Genomic DNA, 19,649 nt, shown 5'->3' with positions numbered 1-19,649 from the left:
GCTCCACAGCACTATCAGTGGCCAAAAACTCCAAGCCAAAAAAGGGAAACTAGCCAATGTGGACAAACAACCAGAATACCAAACAATGTGAGAAGTCATTACGAGGAACATAAGTCTGAAGTTCTCTGCTGACTTCAACCCAAGAGACTGAACAGAATGTCAGTTCTACAAAGTATTCAAGGATTGGGCTGTGTTGGTTTTATTCAAATCAATTCATTAAAACTTCATATTTTGAAATACTGACAGCCCCATTTCCAGCTGGAGATATCCAAGACTGGTGCCACTGGCTGTGACACTCACTGAAAACAGCAACAACTCTGTGCCCACAGTTTCCTTTTGCACTTTTTCACTGAGGACTTGTTTTTGGCTACTCTAAAATCCAACATGTTTAAAAACTGTCGCGCTGTCTGAGACACATCACTGCCTAGACAACATGAATCTTGGTGGCACTGTGCCAAAGGTTTTTGCATCACATCACAAAGGTTTGTGCAGGATCGGTAAATTGTGTTTCCACTACAGTGACAAGCGCTTAAAATAATTGGGCTAAATTGTGGAGTTTCTGTCTATCAGACTCCCTTTAACTCTGCAGCCACCTGTGTGTAAAAATGATGGCCAGAACTATTAAAACAAAACCCAAATTAATAAATAAATTAGTTTCCCCTTAAATAGGTGATGTGCTGGTAGCCAATTTCAACAGATACGTGTCTCACAAAGTACTATCTTGTCATTTCTTATACTAAGTCTGTGTACAGGTGTGAGCACAGTGACTTTCCCTGGCTCTGTACTGTGAATATACAAGCAGTAAGCAATGTCATGGCATTCTTGCCTTTATGATACGACACCTGAGTGTTGGAGTCTTGCAATCCCCTAAATTAAAGGCAACATAGAAACTGAAGGAAAAGAGTGGAAGCAGTCTGTATAATGACAACTTTCAAATGTTCAGACAAACTGTGTATGAGACAGAACCAAATTTCAATGGTGACAGGTTGAGAGACTGTAAGCTCAGATGCTCACAGTCAAAATACTATATTGGAATGGAGAAACTATCAACAACCGGCATATGAAAACAAAGGTTAGATGCTTTTTCAGAACATCAAGATAAAGATACCCGAAAATCAGCAAGAGGATAACAACATATAACAATTTCCAGCCTTAAGACCACAACATACTCGGGTTAAGGACACAAATGCAGATGTTTCAGGAGACGCAAACACAATTTCAAGAGTTGCAGTGTTCCAAAATATGTCCCAAAAAAATCCTAAAGCTTTGGATTATACTACACAGTATGGATGTGGACACCAGATGCACACGCAGCTACATTTCACACATGCATACTAGAAACAAGATGGCCATGTCACAACACCTAGGAGAGCTTCTTAGTTTGTTGTATCTGGCTGAAAAAGAAAAATGGAGTGTGTGACAAGAATGACACATATGAAGGTTGCCTCCCCATTAGAAATGGTGGTGTGACCGGACCCTCAGTCTAATTCAAGATTGAGCTTTACCTTGAGGCATCACAACAAAGGGCAGTACTAACAACAACAAGATGATGGTTTTTCACAGCTGTCCTCCCCAGGGACATAAGAGACACATTACTCTTCCGAGTTTGTGCAACCAGTTTGTCATTTGTGTTGTGCACCTCCACAGAGTATGTTTCAGGCATTATGAACAGTGACCACACCCCCACCCTGCTAGCCCACCATCACCCATCACCAACAAAGCTACCAGCACTGAAACATGCAGAGGTATATAAATAACCATTAATATATGATACAAAACACTGACTGATTCCAGCAGAGTCCTGGTGTCTGAATTCAAAGAAAGAAATCCAGCTGAAATGTCTCTGTTAAAAACATGCCCATTAAAAACAGCTGGAGGTGACGTAGACTGCATTCCTGCAACCACTTTGCCTGATGGTGTATTTTTAAAATAACGTTCCTGTTCTCCAGTGCAACTACAGTAGAATTATTTCAAATTGAGCAATCCCAGACAGAAGAGGCCAAGACACCGACATCTCTATGAGCCTCTACAGACCAGAATGTAGTGCAGCCATAAGACGTGTTGAGTTTTTAGAAAAGGTTGTGACTCACGGTCCTCGCTGGAAAAACTGTTTCTCCAACAGCCCACTCTGCTGATAGCAACGACTTCCATGTCTCACTCAGGAAGATGCTCAAAGACATTAAAGGATAATTCTGCTTTATTACAACCTGGTTGAGTTCTGTATGTGGAAAGAAACCTGGCCGACAAATCTCTTAGATTCAACTGAACCCTAGATTCAAATCTGAACCTGATCAAAGATCTGCAGCGATTGTTTTTTTTTTTTTAACCTTCATTCATTATTGGCCATTAGCTCACCGGGCTCATGTGACATATTAAATTTGAACATACTACACCTGAATCCACGACCCAACCTTTATGCAACAAAATGGCCCAAACCCAACTCCAAACTCCCATACTTGATATCAACACCTGTCAGATCCGACAACTCTACAACCTGTGTCTCATTTTCTGTGTTAAGGCTATCATTTCTGTAGGTTAAGAGGGGCAAGAAACAGTCAAACAATCACTAATCATCACCATCTAAACGAAGTCACTTTACTTTGAAGGTAGAGGTGAAAGTGGACTGATGTTTAAAACAGAGACTTTTATAATATGAATATATATTATAATAGCCATTTTCTATAATGGCTATAATATATTATAATTGTACAGTTCCCCTTTGCTGTCTCTTCTAAATAAGTCTGAACAATCTGGGGGTTTGTTTGAAACCTGTTCGACTGGACAATTTATGATGTCACTTTGTTACCAGATATCTGCAACAGCTTGGTCACACTGATAGAAATGATTGTGATTTGTAATAAACGAGAATTATCCTTTAAAAGGATGAGGCAGGCTGAGTGGAAAATGAGTACACCAAAAAGGTACATTATGACGCTTCATCACAAATTGATGAGATCTATCAGCTGAGGAGGAATCTTCCTTCAGTGTTAGACTAGACTAGACTAGACTAAACCAAGGATCGGGGTGCCAGCATTGGTCAACAGTTACGGAAGCTGTCCTGGAACTGGACGGTCTTGCGTTCATTCACAGAAACATGAAACCCCGCCTACTCAAAATGAGTCACTCTGTATAACAACATCAGCTGAAATGTCGAGTCAATGCACTGACATATCAAGGGTCCATAGACCATAGAAAATGGCTAGAGATTTCCTCACCTCTCCATGGCAGCTTAGCCAACTTAGCTCTGTGGGCCCAGACTGGACCTGACCTGAACTCTAACTTGGCAAAAAAAACACCCTCAACTGCTTCATCAGTGGAAGGTGACATGACAATTGCAATGAAGTGTGTGAGAGCAGGGATCAGGAGAGGCAGAGGGAGCTGGGGGAGGAGGTGAGGGTGCAGACGGGTGTGGGGAGGCCATAGAAGGCAGGGTCAGTGAAGGGGAAGAGGAAGAGGAGGAAGAGGAGGACCCCCAGAAGGTACGAGGAGAGGACGGTAATGCGGTGGGGGTGCTCCAACGCTGTGCTGATGGCGGGAAAACCCATGTAGTTACAGAAGGAGTGACAGAGCACTGGACCCATCAGATGACCTGCAACACAGAGGAAGCATTAACACTGGACAACGGGGACGTGAGGGTACACAAACTTCACATGGTGACTGGATGAATACTACAACCACCATTACAAAAAAATCTGTTTTCCAAAGAGTTCCTGAGCCCATGCAGTAATCTCCTTTATGCAATCATGTGTTCACAAAGTGGTGAGCCTCGTTCCATCCTCGCTTGTGAACGACTGAGCCTTTCCAGGATGCCCCTTTGATACACGATCCTTATACTATCACCTGTTACCAATCAACCTGTTTACCTGTGGAATGTTCCAAACAGGTGTTTTTGGAGCATCATAAGTATATAAAGACAAAGGTTTAACTGAAATTAGAAGTCACTGAGGTGTCATGTGGGTTCCCTCAGTGTTGGGATGTACAGTCAAGGAATCAAATCTGTTTAAACCTTCATATTTCATTTCTCCATCTATGAAAGTACTCGAGAACTCTGAGAACCAGGTTTCAAAACAGGGGGATGTCTCTTTGTTCCAGACCTTGCCGATCCCTTCTTGTTTGAAATATGTTGCTGCATTAAATTCAGAATAAGCAGATATTTAGAAAACTCCTGAAGTTGATGAGGTCAAACATGAAATATATTGTCTTTGTACTGTTTTCAATTGAGTATCTATCGAAAAGGATTAGCAAATGATCACATTCTGTTTTATTTATGTTTCACTCAGTGACCCAACTTTTTTGGAATCAGGGTCGTGTGGGTCAAGGTTGTATGTTCTGAGATTAACCAAAGTTGTGCATGTCTCTGAAAACTCAAAACATGCTAAAGTATCACGCTAATGGATCGATGAGGGGGCTTGAGCTCTGCAATAATGTTCCCTCACTCATTCTCACCCAACTCTCTAAACAATGCCCAACACACATCTGAGCCAGAGCTGAATCACAACCTTAAATTAGCAAGAACGTCAACTTTAGCAACTGAACCAAACGTGCTAAACTTAAACATTTCCAACCATTATAAACAAGTTGGGAAGAAATCAACATGAACCTGGTAAAAAAAACACTACAGTTACCAGACAACAGTGACTAATATTTACAAGAAATATGGCCACTGAGCTGAAAATTGTGCCTAAATATGAACCCAAAACTCATTTTGAATAATTGATTTAAATGCTGACTGATACTGGAGGCTTCATGAAATGTTTCATGTCCCAAAATAGACACAAGACTTTCTTCCCTTATAAGAACACATTCTCTGGTAATCAATCGCTTTTAGTGTGAAAACGATCACTTTTAAGGATTGGAATTTGTTTCCAAAGGTTACTAGCAGGCCAAAAAAACAAAATGTAAATAAAAGCTCTTCACCTGTTCTGATGAAGATGAAGGCAGTGTAGGCCCCAAACACTGCTGTGTAGGAGAACTGGAACACTGTTGTGGACATCAGAGAAACAGGGTTGATTGTCAGCTTCTTCCAGTCACTACATCTCCAACTCTGACAGTGTGATACAGTCACAATGAACTCACTGTACTCTGAACACATAACACATAATTAAACACACCAAGGCTCACCTGCAGAGAGGAAGATCCCTGACAGCGTGCCCTGTCTGAACCTCAGCAGCTCGATCACATGGTGAAAGTGAGCTGCAAGAGACACAACAACATTGTTGTGGGATTAGCATCAGCAATGTATCTGCTGCTTTCTAAACCATGTCCTGATAACTGCTACTTGGAATCAAACAGACTGTAAGAACAAACTAAAGTCTCAAATTTCAAAAATAGAACTGCGGTGTCTTATGTTTGGTTGTGTTTTTCTGGCGTTTCCAGGCAGCCACGGGTTTTCATTTGTTTCCTTCAGCAGCAGTATGGAATTTGATCAAAAGACAGCTGAGAATGTTTGAGTTGATTAATTCCTCTGCATGAACATTAACTATGCAATGCATTAATGGATTTTTTTCACCACTTGGGGGCAGCAGAACAACATGTAAGGAACACTGACATGATGTACTGTATTATCAATCTTCTCCTCACATGTACTCGCGTATACCTGAAGAATGAAAACCCAACATCAAGGGCATATTCAGACCAGGAAAGTCCTTTGGTCCTGGTTTGGTGTTTCTTTTTTGGTTTGGTGTGGTTCCTTTTCACATTGCAATTTTCACAAGAGTCCCAGAATTTGTCAAAAAACCCACATGTGTGCAAAGATCGTCCAATCATTGGACAAAACGGTCGGGGGTGGGGTCATGCGCTAAAAAGGGGGGGGGGGGGGGGGGTGAAAACAAACTATGAAGATTATGGAGATTCAGAGTGTTGCACTTGTGTTTCTATTGATTTGTTTCATACAGTTACAAACATTTCACTGAACTTTTGGAGCATCAGAGGCGTTTGGCACAAGGTATATTTCCCATAATGTGCCCAATGCATTGAGGCTGTCAGTCCGCTGCACTGGCCACAGGTTCGACTCCCACCTGCAGCTCATTTGCTGCGGGTGGTCATTTGGTTCGAACCACACTAGGCAAGTGTGAATACGCCCTTAGTCTCTTTTAGCTCTGTTATTGGCTCTATTATTGTTACTGTTAATGGAGCAGTTGGAATTATGCATCCAAAGGTCCAACACTATACAGCAAGTATTTGAAAATTGTTCTCTCCTTTTACAGTGGATAGCCTTAAATACAGTCTGACACTGGCAGAACTCACCCACTCCAAAGAAGAGAGGGCAGGTGAAGATAGCGGTGGACGGACCAGCACAGGGCACCAACATGGGCAGCATGCAGGCCCTGAACACCAGCTCTTCAGTTAACGGTGCAACCACCTGATTCCTCAACCAGCGCATGTCACTGAAACACAACATCCAGAACCACGGGTCTGCAGGAGCACAGGAGCAGAGGAGGAGGTCAGTTCATGTGTTGCAGTGTGAATGACAAGAATTTTCCTGCAGCAAATACTTGACTATGTAAAGACTTGCTGTTACATGTTTTTTGAGTTGTGGTGGAAATTCAACACAAACTGTGACCAAAGTTAGAATCTGTCAAAAGCATCAAATTCTACAGAGTCTCAGAGCAAAGATGAAATGTCATAAAAAAAATACTTAAGACAAAATCCAGCATGCTGGCTTTCTCACCAAAGGCCACCCGGATCCCGTCCATGAAGCTCCAGGGACAGTCCATTGCCAACTGCATGAGGGGGCCCAGAAACAGGACCTGCAGCACACGACCACACACACAAGACAGGTTCTAACTTCAGGGGGTTATCACTATTTAAAGAAACAGCCTATTACTGTATCTGATCATTTTATGCCATAAAGGCAAACCTGACATATTCATAAAATGTGAGTTATATAGGATCCAGTCCATTTGTGATCATTATGGTTCACCCACTGTCAGAACTCTGCTCTGTTAACACATTGGAAGTATTGCACAGCAGGGCATGTCTGAACAATTTAACACCAGTCAGCAATTTCAGTCAATGACATCCACACGCATCTATCTACTGTGTATCAAGGAGTCGTGATGTGAATGCATTTGGAGGTAGAGCCCCACTGAGATCTGGATGTTTCATGGTAAAAACATGAGGATTTGCGGCATTCTGCTTTAGTTAGACTGCTGTACAGGTCCCCTGACTGTGGATCTCCTGTCTGATCTCCATCATCCATAATATTCATATTCCATTCAGCATCAAAGCTGAATTAAACTGCAGAGTGTCATTTGTGTTTGTTTACTACTATATGTAACAGCATGACGGCACAGGAGCCTATACTGTAGATAAGTGAGCCGTCATGTTAACAGAAGATTGCTAACATCATATAATCAGGTGAATCTCCATCAAATCTCTCTGATGATGCATTCATAATGACTGTGAGGGATACGGATACACACACACACACACACTTTTGCTTTTACTTTTATTTATGTAGAAGTCACTCAAGTCATTTTGCTTTTACTTAAGCAAAATAATAGCAATAGTAGCACTATTTCCACTCTTGTTATCTTTACATAAAACCTGTGATGCCCTGTCATGTGTGATTAGTAATAATAATCAGTGGCACTGTTCTGTTCAATTGTCGGCACCACCAGAAAAAGAAAGTTTATGGGGACCCCTGAAAAACCGATTGAGTTGTGACATTGAAAACAGTTCATCATAAAATTGCAACAACTGTTCAATAAGGGCTTCAGTGAGCTGTGTATCACAGCCACACAACAGCTTCCTGCCTCTTTCACCTCTCACAGTATCTTGCCCCCCCTCACTTCACTTATAAGAAGAGCTCTTTGCAGCTATGACTGGAACTTCATTTAAAGCGACACATGGTCTGACTTCAATCTAGCCAATGAATCATCATCATCATCATCATCATCATAGAAGATTTGTTTCTTACCATGGTGAGCAGCAGAGGAAGTATGATGGCAGGAATGAGGCCTTCAGATCGCATCCCCATGAGAGCCAGTAACGACGGGCCAGTCTGACACACAAACACACACAAATCAGTCAGTGTCTGATAATACAACAGCTAATGTGTCAGAAAGCAACATGGCAGCAAATATATCACCAAATGACTACATTTAATCCTCAGGTTTTAGAACAGAACTAGAACTATGAGACAGAGTAGTCAGTGGTTTCTCAGATGTGGACTCACCCTGACACCTGTGAATTCTCTCCATGCCCACACAAAGACAGGCGACAGGCCAGACACAATCAGCACGCTGGTGAAGCGTCTCTTTATCACAGTGGGGTGATCCCTGAGTGGAGTGCGTAGTGGAGACAATAATCATCAACAGCACGGAGGGCCACAAACGCAACTCAAGCTGCCACAGTCGACTGAGCAAAAGCAACTTAAAGCAGTCAAACACTTCACGAGCCCTGACACTCCTTCATTTACATGTCTTTTTGTCCACCACATATCTCCCCATAAAACAAAAAGTCCCAGATTCACTGCATGTTAATTTGCTGGTGGTGATTTGATCATTTGGAAATTGGCAGCCATGACAGTCAGACACGACTGTGAACAAAAACAGGACCCTGAAACTGAAGCAGCATCATTCATTTTATTATTTACATATCCGCTTTTCACATGTCAAACTGCATTAGGAGAAAAAGGCCTTGACAATTCATATGGTAAGCAGATTCAATTAATAAATTAGAAAATGAATTTAGTTTAACATGAGGCTGAAAAATCAGTAGGCAACTACAGACATGTAAAATAAAGTATTACATGCAAATTTATCAGGAATTTTCTGACTAAATTAATATGAACTAAGGCAGATTATTAGCTACTCTTGAGGCCCTATCTTGTAGAAGGGCGTCGTATCAAAGTCTACTTATAAAACCATGGTTTCCTGCAGTCTCTCAGTGGAGGTGCATTGCTTTGCCTAAAATAAAGAATACCTCTTCCCAAGTCAGAAAACATTTTTACTTTTTGATGAAATATAATATTTGGCCTATTAAGCACTAGGGAAACGAGCAGTGACACAGCATCACAGAGTAGAGACCACATACTGAATTTAATGAGCATTACTTCATGATAGTTATTATTAATCAGGCATATTTTGTCTCAAAATGATGCAGGAAAACTAGTCCATGCATTCGTAACTTCCAAGCTGGATTATTGCAATTCTTTACTATCAGGCTGCCCAAATTCGTTGCTGAATATTCTTCAGTTGCTCCAGAACGCTGCAGCACGTGTTCTGACAAAAACCAGGAAGAGAGATCATATTTCTCCAGTACTCGCCGCTCTGCACTGGCTCCCTGTAAAGTTTAGAATAGAGTTTAAAATTCTCCTCCTTACTTACAATGGCCAGGCACCTTCTTATCTTAAAGAGCTCATAGTACCTTATTGCCCCACTCGAACACTGCGTTCCCAGAATGCAGGTCTACTTATGGTTCCTAAAGTCTCAAAAAGCAGAACAGGAGTCAGAGCATTTAGCTATCAAGCTCCTCTCCTGTGGAACCATCTTCCAGTCTTTGTCCGGGAGGCAGACACTGTCTCTACATTTAAGAGTAGGCTTAAAACTTTCCTTTTTGATAAAGCTTATAGTTAGGGCTGGACCAGGCTGGTCCTGGACCAGCCCCTAGTTATGCTGCTATAGGATTAGACTGTCAGGGGACCTCCAAAGATACACCGAGCTCCTCTGTCCTTCTATCCCTCTCCATCTGCATGCTTTCATGTCCTACCACGGCGTGTTACTAACTTAGCTCCTTCCCCGGAGTCTCTGTGCTTGGTCATCTTGCAGGTTCCACAGTGGCTGAATCTGGATTGTGGATTGAAGCTGCGTCTCCTGCCTTGGCCCTGCCTGACATCCACTGCAACTGCTACTACTATTATTACATCCACTGTCACTATTACTGTGACTGCATGTCTGTCTCTCTGTCTCTGTCTGTCTGTCTGTCTGTCTGTCTGTCTGTCTGTCTGTCTGTCTGTCTGTGTCTCTCTCTCTCTCTCTCTCTCTCTCTCTCTATGACTGCATTTCTGTCTGTCTGTCTGTCTGTCTGTCTGTCTGTCTGTCTGTCTCACTCTCCCTCTCTTGCTCTCCTCTCTCACCCAACCGGTCGAGGCAGATGGCTGCCCACCCAGGGTCTGGTTCTGCCCGAGGTTTCTGCCTGTTAAAAGGAAGTTTTTCCTCACCACTGTCGCCAAGTGCTTGCTCATGGGGGAATTGTTGGTTCTCTGTAGATAAAAGAGCTTGGTCTGTACCAGCTCTATATGGAAAGTGTCCTGAGACAACTTCTGTTGTGATTTGGCGCTATACAAATAAAATTGAATTGAAATGAATTGAATTGAATTGAATTGAATTGAATTGAATAGTCACATTCAGGTATTGATTTGTGTGAACAAATGGTGGTTAGCACCTCTGCTAACCAATTTCCTAAAGGAAACCTTGAATACATTGATTATTTTAGTGTTTGTTGTGGTCTTACTGTGCATATGAACTTAATCAAATGACCTGCGTCAGATTACAGACAGTAATCTGCGCTCTATAAGTAATTACATACACAATGTGCACAAGAGAGGAATAGGGGTATGAATGGGGGCCTCAAAACAAATTTTGCCTTAGGGCCCCCCAAAAGGTTAGTCTGGCCATGGCAGGCCATTCCAGGCCACATAGCGGCGCTACAGATGTCACTGTCAAATAAGTTAGAGTGTGAGGAGCACCTGCACAGAGAGAACATGTGCACCAATTATTATCTCTGTATGTATAGCTCCTGAATGTGTGTGAATTGAATGAAGAGCCCTTTGAGTGGCCAGCCACGTGGCTTTAGTTATGGACAGGTATAAACATGTCCGGATGAGCACAGCACAGCAGAGTCATGTAATGGAGAGCAACAACACCATATTGTTGTCATAGAGAGGGTATCTATGACTGTGTTATCTTTGGCTCACCTCGGCAGGTCACTCCTCCACACGTATAAACTCCCTACATAAGAGCAAGCCAGCATGAGACAGGACAGCACTGACACCCAGCACAAACCATCTGGAGGTACGAAGTCGCCATTACTGTGTCTCATCTCTTCTGTCAGAATGTTTGGTGATAAATCCTCTTCCTCTGCCATAACGACTGCCGGCTGAGACTTAACCAAACAATTCCTCGGCACCGGGGCGGTTGCTGGACCATCTAACAAGGTGAAACATCCACCAGCGTGACGTGTGAAGTTGTCAATAATTTCCTTTCAACGCGTGAGCTAACGTTGCTAGCTGGAGGGCTAGCTTCTGTGGCGCTGTATATCGACGTCATCATAAGGGGGATTTTTTTTTTTCTGCTTCTTTTTCTTCCTTCTTTTTATTCTTCTTCTGCTTCTTCTTCTTCTTCTTCTTCTTCGAAGTATAACGGTAGCTGGTATCCCCAAAGTCCCTTTGCTGCCACCTTGTGGTACTAATTATTATGCGTTTCATTGTTCGTTTCCTTTCTTCGGTTTGTTCGATGAGCTTTGTTCAAACAGCCATTGTCTGGTTTTCCCTTCACCTTCACTTTTCTCCTGACGCCAAACCAGATCAGTTTGACATTCCTGACTATGAATGGCCATTTCAATTCGAGCTAAAGGTGCCTCTGACTCCTTTATGACTCAATAATGACTGATCAGAAAAACAAAGTGAATATGAAAAGACAAACTATAATTCAGCCAACTCTAGAGTGTGTTTAATGCACTACATTCAATTTTGATATATTTAATTAAATATAATTCTCCTTTGCACAGTCTGATTTTATTCAGTCTGATGGTTATCACTTTGTTACCATGTAATTATAACCCTTATATATTACCAATTTTGAATTTTCAGAAATAAATAAATTTCTTTAAAATTTCCTTTTAAGCACAACTTTCTTATTTAGCATATAGCTTTTTATTGTAGCCTAAAATATATGTTAGTTTCATATTTTTGGGCCTATCTATGGTTTTACTATGGTGGTATGTGTATCCTGTGTTTCGGTGATTAGTATTAGTTGATCAGGACGGGAGTACCGTAATTTCTTTTATTGTAATTACTGTAATTGTTTTTAGGGTGAGTAAATTAAACCTTAACCTATACGGAACAATGATCATATTTTCACACATGTTCTATCCACCATTTAAAATATTTGGACAGCGACACCAACTTTGTCATATATCTTATGAACATAGTAATGATTATTCTTCAAACAAGGTCCCAGAAGTTAAGGTGTAAATAATGAAATGAATGAAGGCTGAATTCCATTTCACTGCTTCAGTTTCAGAGTCCTGATATTGTTTATGGTGGCCCACTGTCATGATTCGCTGGGGCACTTCACAGAATGAAACCATTGTTAATGTTTTACTTTTTAGTTGCTTCAGTAAAATAAATTATGTCTCTGAACATATGGTACCATTTTTACTGCTTAAATTAATAACAGAGGAGTTGATGACTGTCTAATCTGAATTTATAGGTAGAACTCATATGTGATGGTAGTGTCTTTACGAATGATTCTAATAGATAGGCAACATTTTTGTTTGTAGAAAACTGATACTTTCACCAGATGGCGCCAAATTAATGAGTGCCCAAATCTTGTAGGCCCACATGTAGTGGAATGTTCTATAACTTCGCTAAATATAAGTAATTTATGTAAGGATTAATGCCCAATGATGTGTCCATTATCAGCAATTAATGGACTCAACTGAGTCACTGGGTTCATTAATTGCTGATAATGGACACCTTGAATGGCATTATCCCGCTTATACTGTGGTCTGTTCTAAAGAAAAAAATAATAATAATTAATTAATTTATATTTTCATGTATTCTGCAAGCAAAACCTATATGTTTTTCATACATCTTAATATGGTAACACCTGAGGGTTTGACAAATACCTGGACACAATTATTATGATCTCACAAGGTTCTTAAGTAATGCTAAGTATAGTTTAAACACCACAGTGATGGTCTTGAATCTGGTGTCAGTCATGACATTGAATTCAATAAAATGACGGTTAATACTGGCCCTTAGACTCCTGTCTGGCAAAAAAATGGCGTGACTGTGAACTTTTTGTCAAGAAGAGAAGATTTTCTAGTTCAGCTCCAGCACATTTCACTGTAAGTCAGATATTATTCTTGTTTATGTAACCTCTCTTTTGAAATGTGTATTTTATTACTGCTACAGGTTTAACACGGTTTTCAAGTTGTTGACTATAAGGATTCTGAAAATGTAAGTTTTGTATGTCTTCAGCTCATGCAGCCTGACTAAAGTGACAGTCATTACCAGCAGTGTGCTAGTTTTTTTGTTTGTGTTTTTTTTTTTTGTTTTTTGGGTTTTTTGTTTTTTGTTTTTTGGCACTATGGGTTAAATTACTGTGAAAGAAAGGGGAAACTTAAGTGGCCAAGAGATAGAGTCTCTATTATTCTCCTTTACAGGAACCTTATCTGTTTATGGGTCCTCAGCCTTGGACCTGTTACATTTTCAAAGTTTAAATCCATTTGTGTTTGTGCAATAAGTTCCTCCATCTATTAACTGCTAATTTCTATGTTGGTTTGTTTGTTTTGTGTTGATCTCATGTTGTTCATGTTCAGTTTGATTTAATTCTCCCAGTCTTATCTCCATATGCCTTTTCTCCCTTCTCTTTTCAAGTTCACTTTCTTCAGCTGCATTCCAGTCATCAAAGTTGCAAATACATAAAAAGAAATAAAAACAAAAATGAAGAAGTGTGAACAAAACTTCATTTACAGGGATCTCCCACTTGCTGATAAGAAGCCCATTCAGGTCCCAGAGACATTAGCTGGGATATACATCTGGCAGTCACTTATTGTCCCCTCCTGTCAGAGGGTCAATTCCATTTCAGACAGTTACAACTGCATAGACCAGCTGAATCAATCTCTGTGGCAATGCTAACATGCTAATGCTAAGAAGGTATAATATTTACCATGATCACCGTCTTGGTTCAGTTTTTTGGAATACGGACATGTGCTGATTACAGTATAGCTGAGGCTGAAGGTTCTGTCATTAGTTCAGTTAGTTTATTAGTGCAGTTAATTGCTCATAAACATCATCAAAGTTAGGCTGTTACAATTCATCCAGAGGAGAACATGAACCTCTGAACTGAACACCATGGCAATCCATCCAATAGTTTTAGAGACATTTCACTCAAAACCTCAACACTGTATAAACTGTATATATTGTGTATATATATACACATAGACCTAGTATTTCTCAAGTGCAATACAATTCATGGCATGTCAGTAGTTAAGCTTTCTCATAAGACTCGCAACAGTACTTCTTTATGGCAGTATTCTTTAGCGTTTGCCATTTTTTTTAATAATCTGTACAAATGTACATATACAGTTGTGTTATACTTTTAGGTTTTTATTGTGACCTCTTTATGCCACTGTGCTTGCTCTTCATAATACTTGCTGGTTGTAATGACTAAATTTCTCCAGTGTGGGATCAATAAAGTCCTATCTATCACCATCATGGTGGCAATAAAGTAAAAGACAGGGTATCCCCAATTCATTAGGATTCATTCTCTGGGGACAATAACTACCAGTGTAAACATTTCATGGCAATCTCTATAGCAGTGTTTGTAGTGTAATAGTAATGAAAGAGACTTAAGGCATGTCCAAACTATTCCACAAAGGGCCGAGTGGCTGAAGGTTTTCTTTCCAACCAAGCAGCAGCACACCAGACTTGACTCATTTCATCAGCTGATCTCAGCCTTCAGACAGCTGATTGGTCAGACTGCATACTCTTGATTGGTTGGAGGAAAAACCTGCAGCCACACGGCCCTTTGTGGAATAGCATGTCGAACCCCTTTTCTGTCACTGGCAGCCAGATGGAGGAATGGCCCCTGAGGTCTGCCCATAGTGCAAGGTGAAATCAGTGTGATATGGGCGAATTAACACCAACCACAACCTTCCAACCCAAAAACAGTTCAATTCAGTGGCTCATAATTGATTATTTTAAGCATTAATAAATTATTTACTAACCGATAATAAAGAATATAGGCTTCCTCGGCCAAGAGGAGGTGGAAGATGGGTGATGCATAAGAGATACTGTATGAGTTCTTGAAGGCACCAGATTTGGAACTCCAGATTTACCAGTATCACTTAAAGGCAACACAATATTCGTGTGACGAGAGAGAGAGAGAGAGAGAGAGAGAGAGAGAGAGAGAGAGAGAGAGAGAGAGAGAGAGAGAGAGAGAGACGTAGGCGTGACATCGGGTTGTCTGCTGTTAAATCCGGGAGGGGTGACCGTGTCTCAGACTCCGGTATAGTGAACGCAGAAGAGGCGATGCCACCGCTGCTGGTGCCCTGTGCCGCTGCTGCTTCTTCTTCCCTCCTATTCTCCGTCTTTACGCGTCCCAGGCCGTACGGGGACTGACAGAGCCCACACGCAGACACACACCCCCAGAGGAGGAATTACACACAGATCCGTGCCGGTCCCGGACCTCCATTGGCAAACATCAGCGGGTACGGGCCTGTTTATCTGATTTCTCCCATCACCTGTCGTTATTACAGCAGCTCCATCCACGAAGGAGCAGATGGCAGCAGACAACAGCTGGCCTGTTGTCTGCTTTACTGCTCTTCCAGGGAAGTGATGGAGGCTGAAGTCACCTTTTTTATCTGTGGATTGTTGACTTGTCTCCTTTATTCAAGCTGACGTACGTCTTTATGAGGTAAATTGATCGGTTAGTGATGTCAAAGTGTTTGAAGTGATGCTAAATGGGGCTTTAATGGCTGTGAGCCTTTTTTATTATTTACCTCTACAACGCTGCTGCTGCTGCTGCTGCGTGTGTGTGTGTGTGTGTGTGAGAGAGAGAGAGAGAGAGAGAGAGAGAGAGAGAGAGAGAGAGAGAGGAAATGTGTGTTTGTGCGTAAGGAGGGTGTGTGTGCGTGCTGATGTCTTCCCTACATGTACTGTGTGTTGTCTGTGCGGAGGAATCCCCCGTGTACAAACCCTGCCTACAGTCGCTATTGAAATGGCACAATAGGCTGGTTATGTCGCCAAAAACTGACTGTTGATTGTCAAAACTGTTGCCTGTCAAAAATTAGCCATACATGATAGATTTCGCGTGGGTGCTGATTCCTCCGTTTTCAAGTGAAGCCTGTTTATGGCCAAATCCGATCAGGTTACTACATCATCATGTCTTCATAAGACGGAGGCCTGCGCGTCCGTCCACACAGCATGGCCCTGGGAAAACGCAATATGCTGCAAAGCGCACAAACAGAGCAGGGCTGATAAAAGGAGATACAGGCCATGTTTGCATCATGCTTGACCAGATATAAAGCCTCTCTGGCGCATTAATAGTATAATGTTATATTGCCCTGCTTCTAGATGGTTCGAGGATGCTTTCAGGAGGAGAAGGTTTTGTGGGATGGTTTGGGGAAATGAGCTCAAATGTCTCACAACACAAAAAATAGTAGCAGTGCTTTGATGTTATTCATGATCCAACAATATTATAGCTTGCTGAGTAATGAGTCATATTCAAAGCTTGCTGGATAATGACAGTTTTAGGCATATGGGCCTGAAACATTGGCGGTGATACTGTTGTGATTAGAATCAGGCTAGTGCTGGTTGCAGAGACATGAGGCCAAAATATGTAACACCAGATGGTATAGTCAGTGTCGTCCACCTCTGCATTCATGGACATGATGCAGTTTATTCATTCATATGGAGAGATGATCTATGTGCTGATGCCTGTCTATAAGATGCTGTAAACCTGAAGTGATTTATTTGGAGCTTTGGGGAAAATTACAACTATTTAAAATCTTACTCAGACATTAAGTGTTGAAAGTGTCACGTTTTAATGTACATGTATGAGCCTAAAACAACAGTGTGACTTTAAATGCAGATGCAGATGCTGGATTAAAGAGCCCATGTCGTTTTTGAAAGGAGAAATAACACAGTTTTCCATTTACAAATGAAAAGTTGTATTAATTCGCAATAAAACGCACCATTGTTCAATTCAGTGTACTCAGGGGTTTCACTGCTACAGTCTTAGTTGGTCTGGTATGACCAGTAGCTTATGATGGCTAATGTTAGCAAACTTTAGATACTCTAGATACAGGAGTGTAACTGACATTACTGAGTAACTTCACTGCCTTGACTTTTCTCTTCTTGTGCTATTGTTTCACTATGTTTTCAGCATAAACCTGTCAGGCTAACTTTGAAGGTATCCTGTCAACAAAAGCATTTGTATTTACAGTGTTTCTCATCAGGATGTTTTGTGTTTATTCTTGAGGTCTAACAAACATGTTGAAGGCATTTCTACTTTGCTAGCAAGCAGTCTTTTTTTCTGACCTTGCTGGTGAATTATGAGTTTTCTCTGAGCATTTCTGCCACCAGCTGTTCATCAGCAGAATGGTGCAAAGCCGTTAGTGGGAATACATATCACACCGCATGCATTCTTGTGCATTTGCACAAAATACAATCAGAAAAAAAGAGACTCACTCATAGAATCTTTCAGCAGCACTAGTAGTGATGGTAGGAGAAATAGTACCAGCAGAATTACTATCTTTAGTTTCAATGCACCCTGTTTCTGTTGCACTAGCACAAGCTGTGCTAGCTATAAGGCACAATAATAATATCATAATAGTATAGTAGGTGTAGTAGTAATAGCAGTGTTTTTAGCAATAATAGTGTCAGCAATATACTAACAGCACTACCAGTTCTGGTCTTAGCATTGGGTAGCTAGTGGCAGTTGTATTCCTATTAGTAAGATAAGATAAGATAAGATAAGATAAGATAAGATAAGATAAGATAAGATAAGATAAGATTTGTACTTTATTGATCACAGCACACACATGCTACAGGGAGGAGGAGACTGTACACACGCCATGCAATGTGAAATTATTTTTTCCGCGTTTGACCCATCCTCGGTCCGTCGTTCCTCCGCGGCAGACCAGGAGCGGTGGGCTGCCAGCCGATGCCGGTGCCTGCGCCCGTATAAGTATTTTAGTATTTAACATTATCATTGAGATAGAGCTGATTCTAGAAAAAAAAAATTTTAACAGTGGAAAGTCAAGTTGCAGACTATCATCATTAAAGAAAAGTGTGAACTGTTATTAAGTAAGCCTCCTGTGCATGTACAGTGCTCTATATGTAGAGACAGATTTTAAAAAACACAGAAAACATGGAAAGAATTTCATTCCAAATCAACAACAAGTACACACTGATCATATTAAAATGTATTAAGGGTTGTTAGACAAATACATGATCAGAACTTCAAAAACCACAGCTTCAAACAAGGGATTTTGTGTGAAGCTGTGTGTTTATGTGTGGCAACAAGATGAGGTAACACAGTAGCGGCCCACCTGTCAGGCTCTTATGAAGCCCAAGGGGTCAAAGTGAGAGGAGGTGAGCCTGCAGTAACAGGGCAGATTTAAAATAACACAAAAATAGTTTAAGCTGCTGGTGAAACATTCTGAAGTGGTTCTGAAGTGGTAAAGTGAACTCTGCTTTAAACCCGACTCAATCTGAAGCCAATTCCCCTTCAAGGTTGAAATGTTCCTTTGTGGGAAAAGGATTTGTTCAAGGGTAAGAAGGCTCCATTAGGGTTTGTCGAAGTGCTAAGATTGTCAGCCCAGTAGTTGAATATAGATGTGATTGACGATATGCTACCAGTGCTTACCTACTGAAGATCTAATATAAGATAAACCCCTTTTCCACCTGGTATTAATCTGTGACCTGTGTTTGAATGAGGACATCTGATTATGGGGCCTTTGCATGTACACCTGCTGAGACAAGGCATTCTCGTTATCTCAGTCCTGCCTGTACAGTGACTTGATTTAAATATGCAAATTAGATAGGCAGAGCTACTTTGGAGTAACTACCACGACATGTGAAGGGATCATGTGACATGCACTGTGACAACAATAGCCAACTAAGATGACATGACATAAACTGTTAAAAGGTATTTGGTCAGTGGAGAAGCTTGCTAGAATTAGTGCTAGTTTGAGTCCCCCCATCTGTCAGGTGACCCTCTTCTTGCAGCAGGAAGAGGCAAATCTGGTTTGGACACTGACATTTCTACAAAGAAGTCCAGCAAGTCAAGAAACACAAGCAGTCTGACAAACAGACAGGCCATAAACAAACCCTTGGGTTAGCCAAACTTGGTTGGACAAGAACACAAAGGTGAAGAGTAAAATTATCACTCAGATCGTCTTCTGTAAACACACATGTACAGGCTGCAGTTTGACCTACTTCCTTTACGTTGGACCTATTGTGGTGGTGTCCACACAGTTGTCCTGTACAATGAGGGATTATTAGCAACATATCATCATACTTTCAGTTCGACCTCCATTGTCTCGGATAATCTGGACAAACATTGGTTTGTTTACAACACATCTGATTTTTTTCTCTTTCAGATGTGATGTTACTGTGTTCCCTGATGTCAGCAATTACCTTGCTGAGTACAATGTTATCTTAGCTGGTGGCAGTGATGGACAAGACTACAAGAATAAGGCTCACAAATGCATCAAAATTATCCTTTAACAATGGTATAATTGTGAGATTGAAATACGACTCATATTTAAGATTTGCGCCCAGCAGTAGTGCCAAATGTCAACATTTTCTCCAGCTCACTTCACTTCCACTCAAGAAATTTGAAGATCTGAGGTGGAGGCACTATTGCTTGTGGTAACACTAGCAGCCAGTTAATCCTTAACTCTGTGCC

The 19,649-nt window shown here is 41.2% G+C and overlaps 2 protein-coding genes across 3 annotated transcripts in view; one reads left to right on the top strand and one right to left on the bottom strand.

The window, feature by feature from the left end:
- Positions 1–2,324: 2,324 nt before the first annotated feature.
- Positions 2,325–11,276, bottom strand: rce1a (Ras converting CAAX endopeptidase 1a). 2 transcript variants are annotated; one of them, XM_070993194.1, is made up of 8 exons: positions 10,922–11,276; positions 8,180–8,282; positions 7,922–8,005; positions 6,671–6,749; positions 6,247–6,414; positions 5,122–5,193; positions 4,918–4,980; positions 2,325–3,589 (listed from the first exon to the last, which is right to left on the bottom strand). In XM_070993194.1, the coding sequence occupies exons 1-8, from the start codon at positions 11,089–11,091 to the stop codon at positions 3,360–3,362; spliced, it is 969 nt and encodes a 322-aa protein (XP_070849295.1). In that variant the 5' UTR covers positions 11,092–11,276; the 3' UTR covers positions 2,325–3,359. The 2 variants fall into 2 exon arrangements, with proteins under 2 accessions (XP_070849295.1, XP_070849296.1); XM_070993195.1 differs by having other exon boundaries at positions 3,419–3,589; positions 5,112–5,193; positions 10,922–11,200.
- A 3,893-nt stretch (positions 11,277–15,169) lies between these two features.
- peli3 (pellino E3 ubiquitin protein ligase family member 3) overlaps positions 15,170–19,649 on the top strand; it is a 30,547-nt gene continuing 26,067 nt past the window's right edge. The window contains exon 1 of the mRNA XM_070992678.1: positions 15,170–15,444. The gene's annotated coding sequence lies outside the window, so the exon portion shown is untranslated. The remainder of the gene's footprint in view (positions 15,445–19,649) is intronic.

This window comes from Chaetodon trifascialis, chromosome 23, assembly GCF_039877785.1.
Source record: "Chaetodon trifascialis isolate fChaTrf1 chromosome 23, fChaTrf1.hap1, whole genome shotgun sequence".
NCBI lineage: Eukaryota > Metazoa > Chordata > Actinopteri > Chaetodontiformes > Chaetodontidae > Chaetodon > Chaetodon trifascialis.
This window is presented reverse-complemented; position numbering and strand designations above follow the sequence as displayed.

Bases quoted from the DNA above. Each gene is read 5' to 3' on its own strand.
- rce1a (XM_070993194.1), bottom strand. From the start codon at position 11,091: ATGGCAGAGGAAGAGGATTTATCACCAAACATTCTGACAGAAGAGATG. The intron at 5,194-6,246 runs GTGAGTTCTGCC...TGTCTCTTGCAG, and splicing joins CCCTCTCTTCTTTGGAGTGG to CTCACTTTCACCATGTGATC. The intron at 4,981-5,121 runs GTGAGCCTTGGT...TGTCCACAACAG, and splicing joins AGGGATCTTCCTCTCTGCAG to TGTTCCAGTTCTCCTACACA.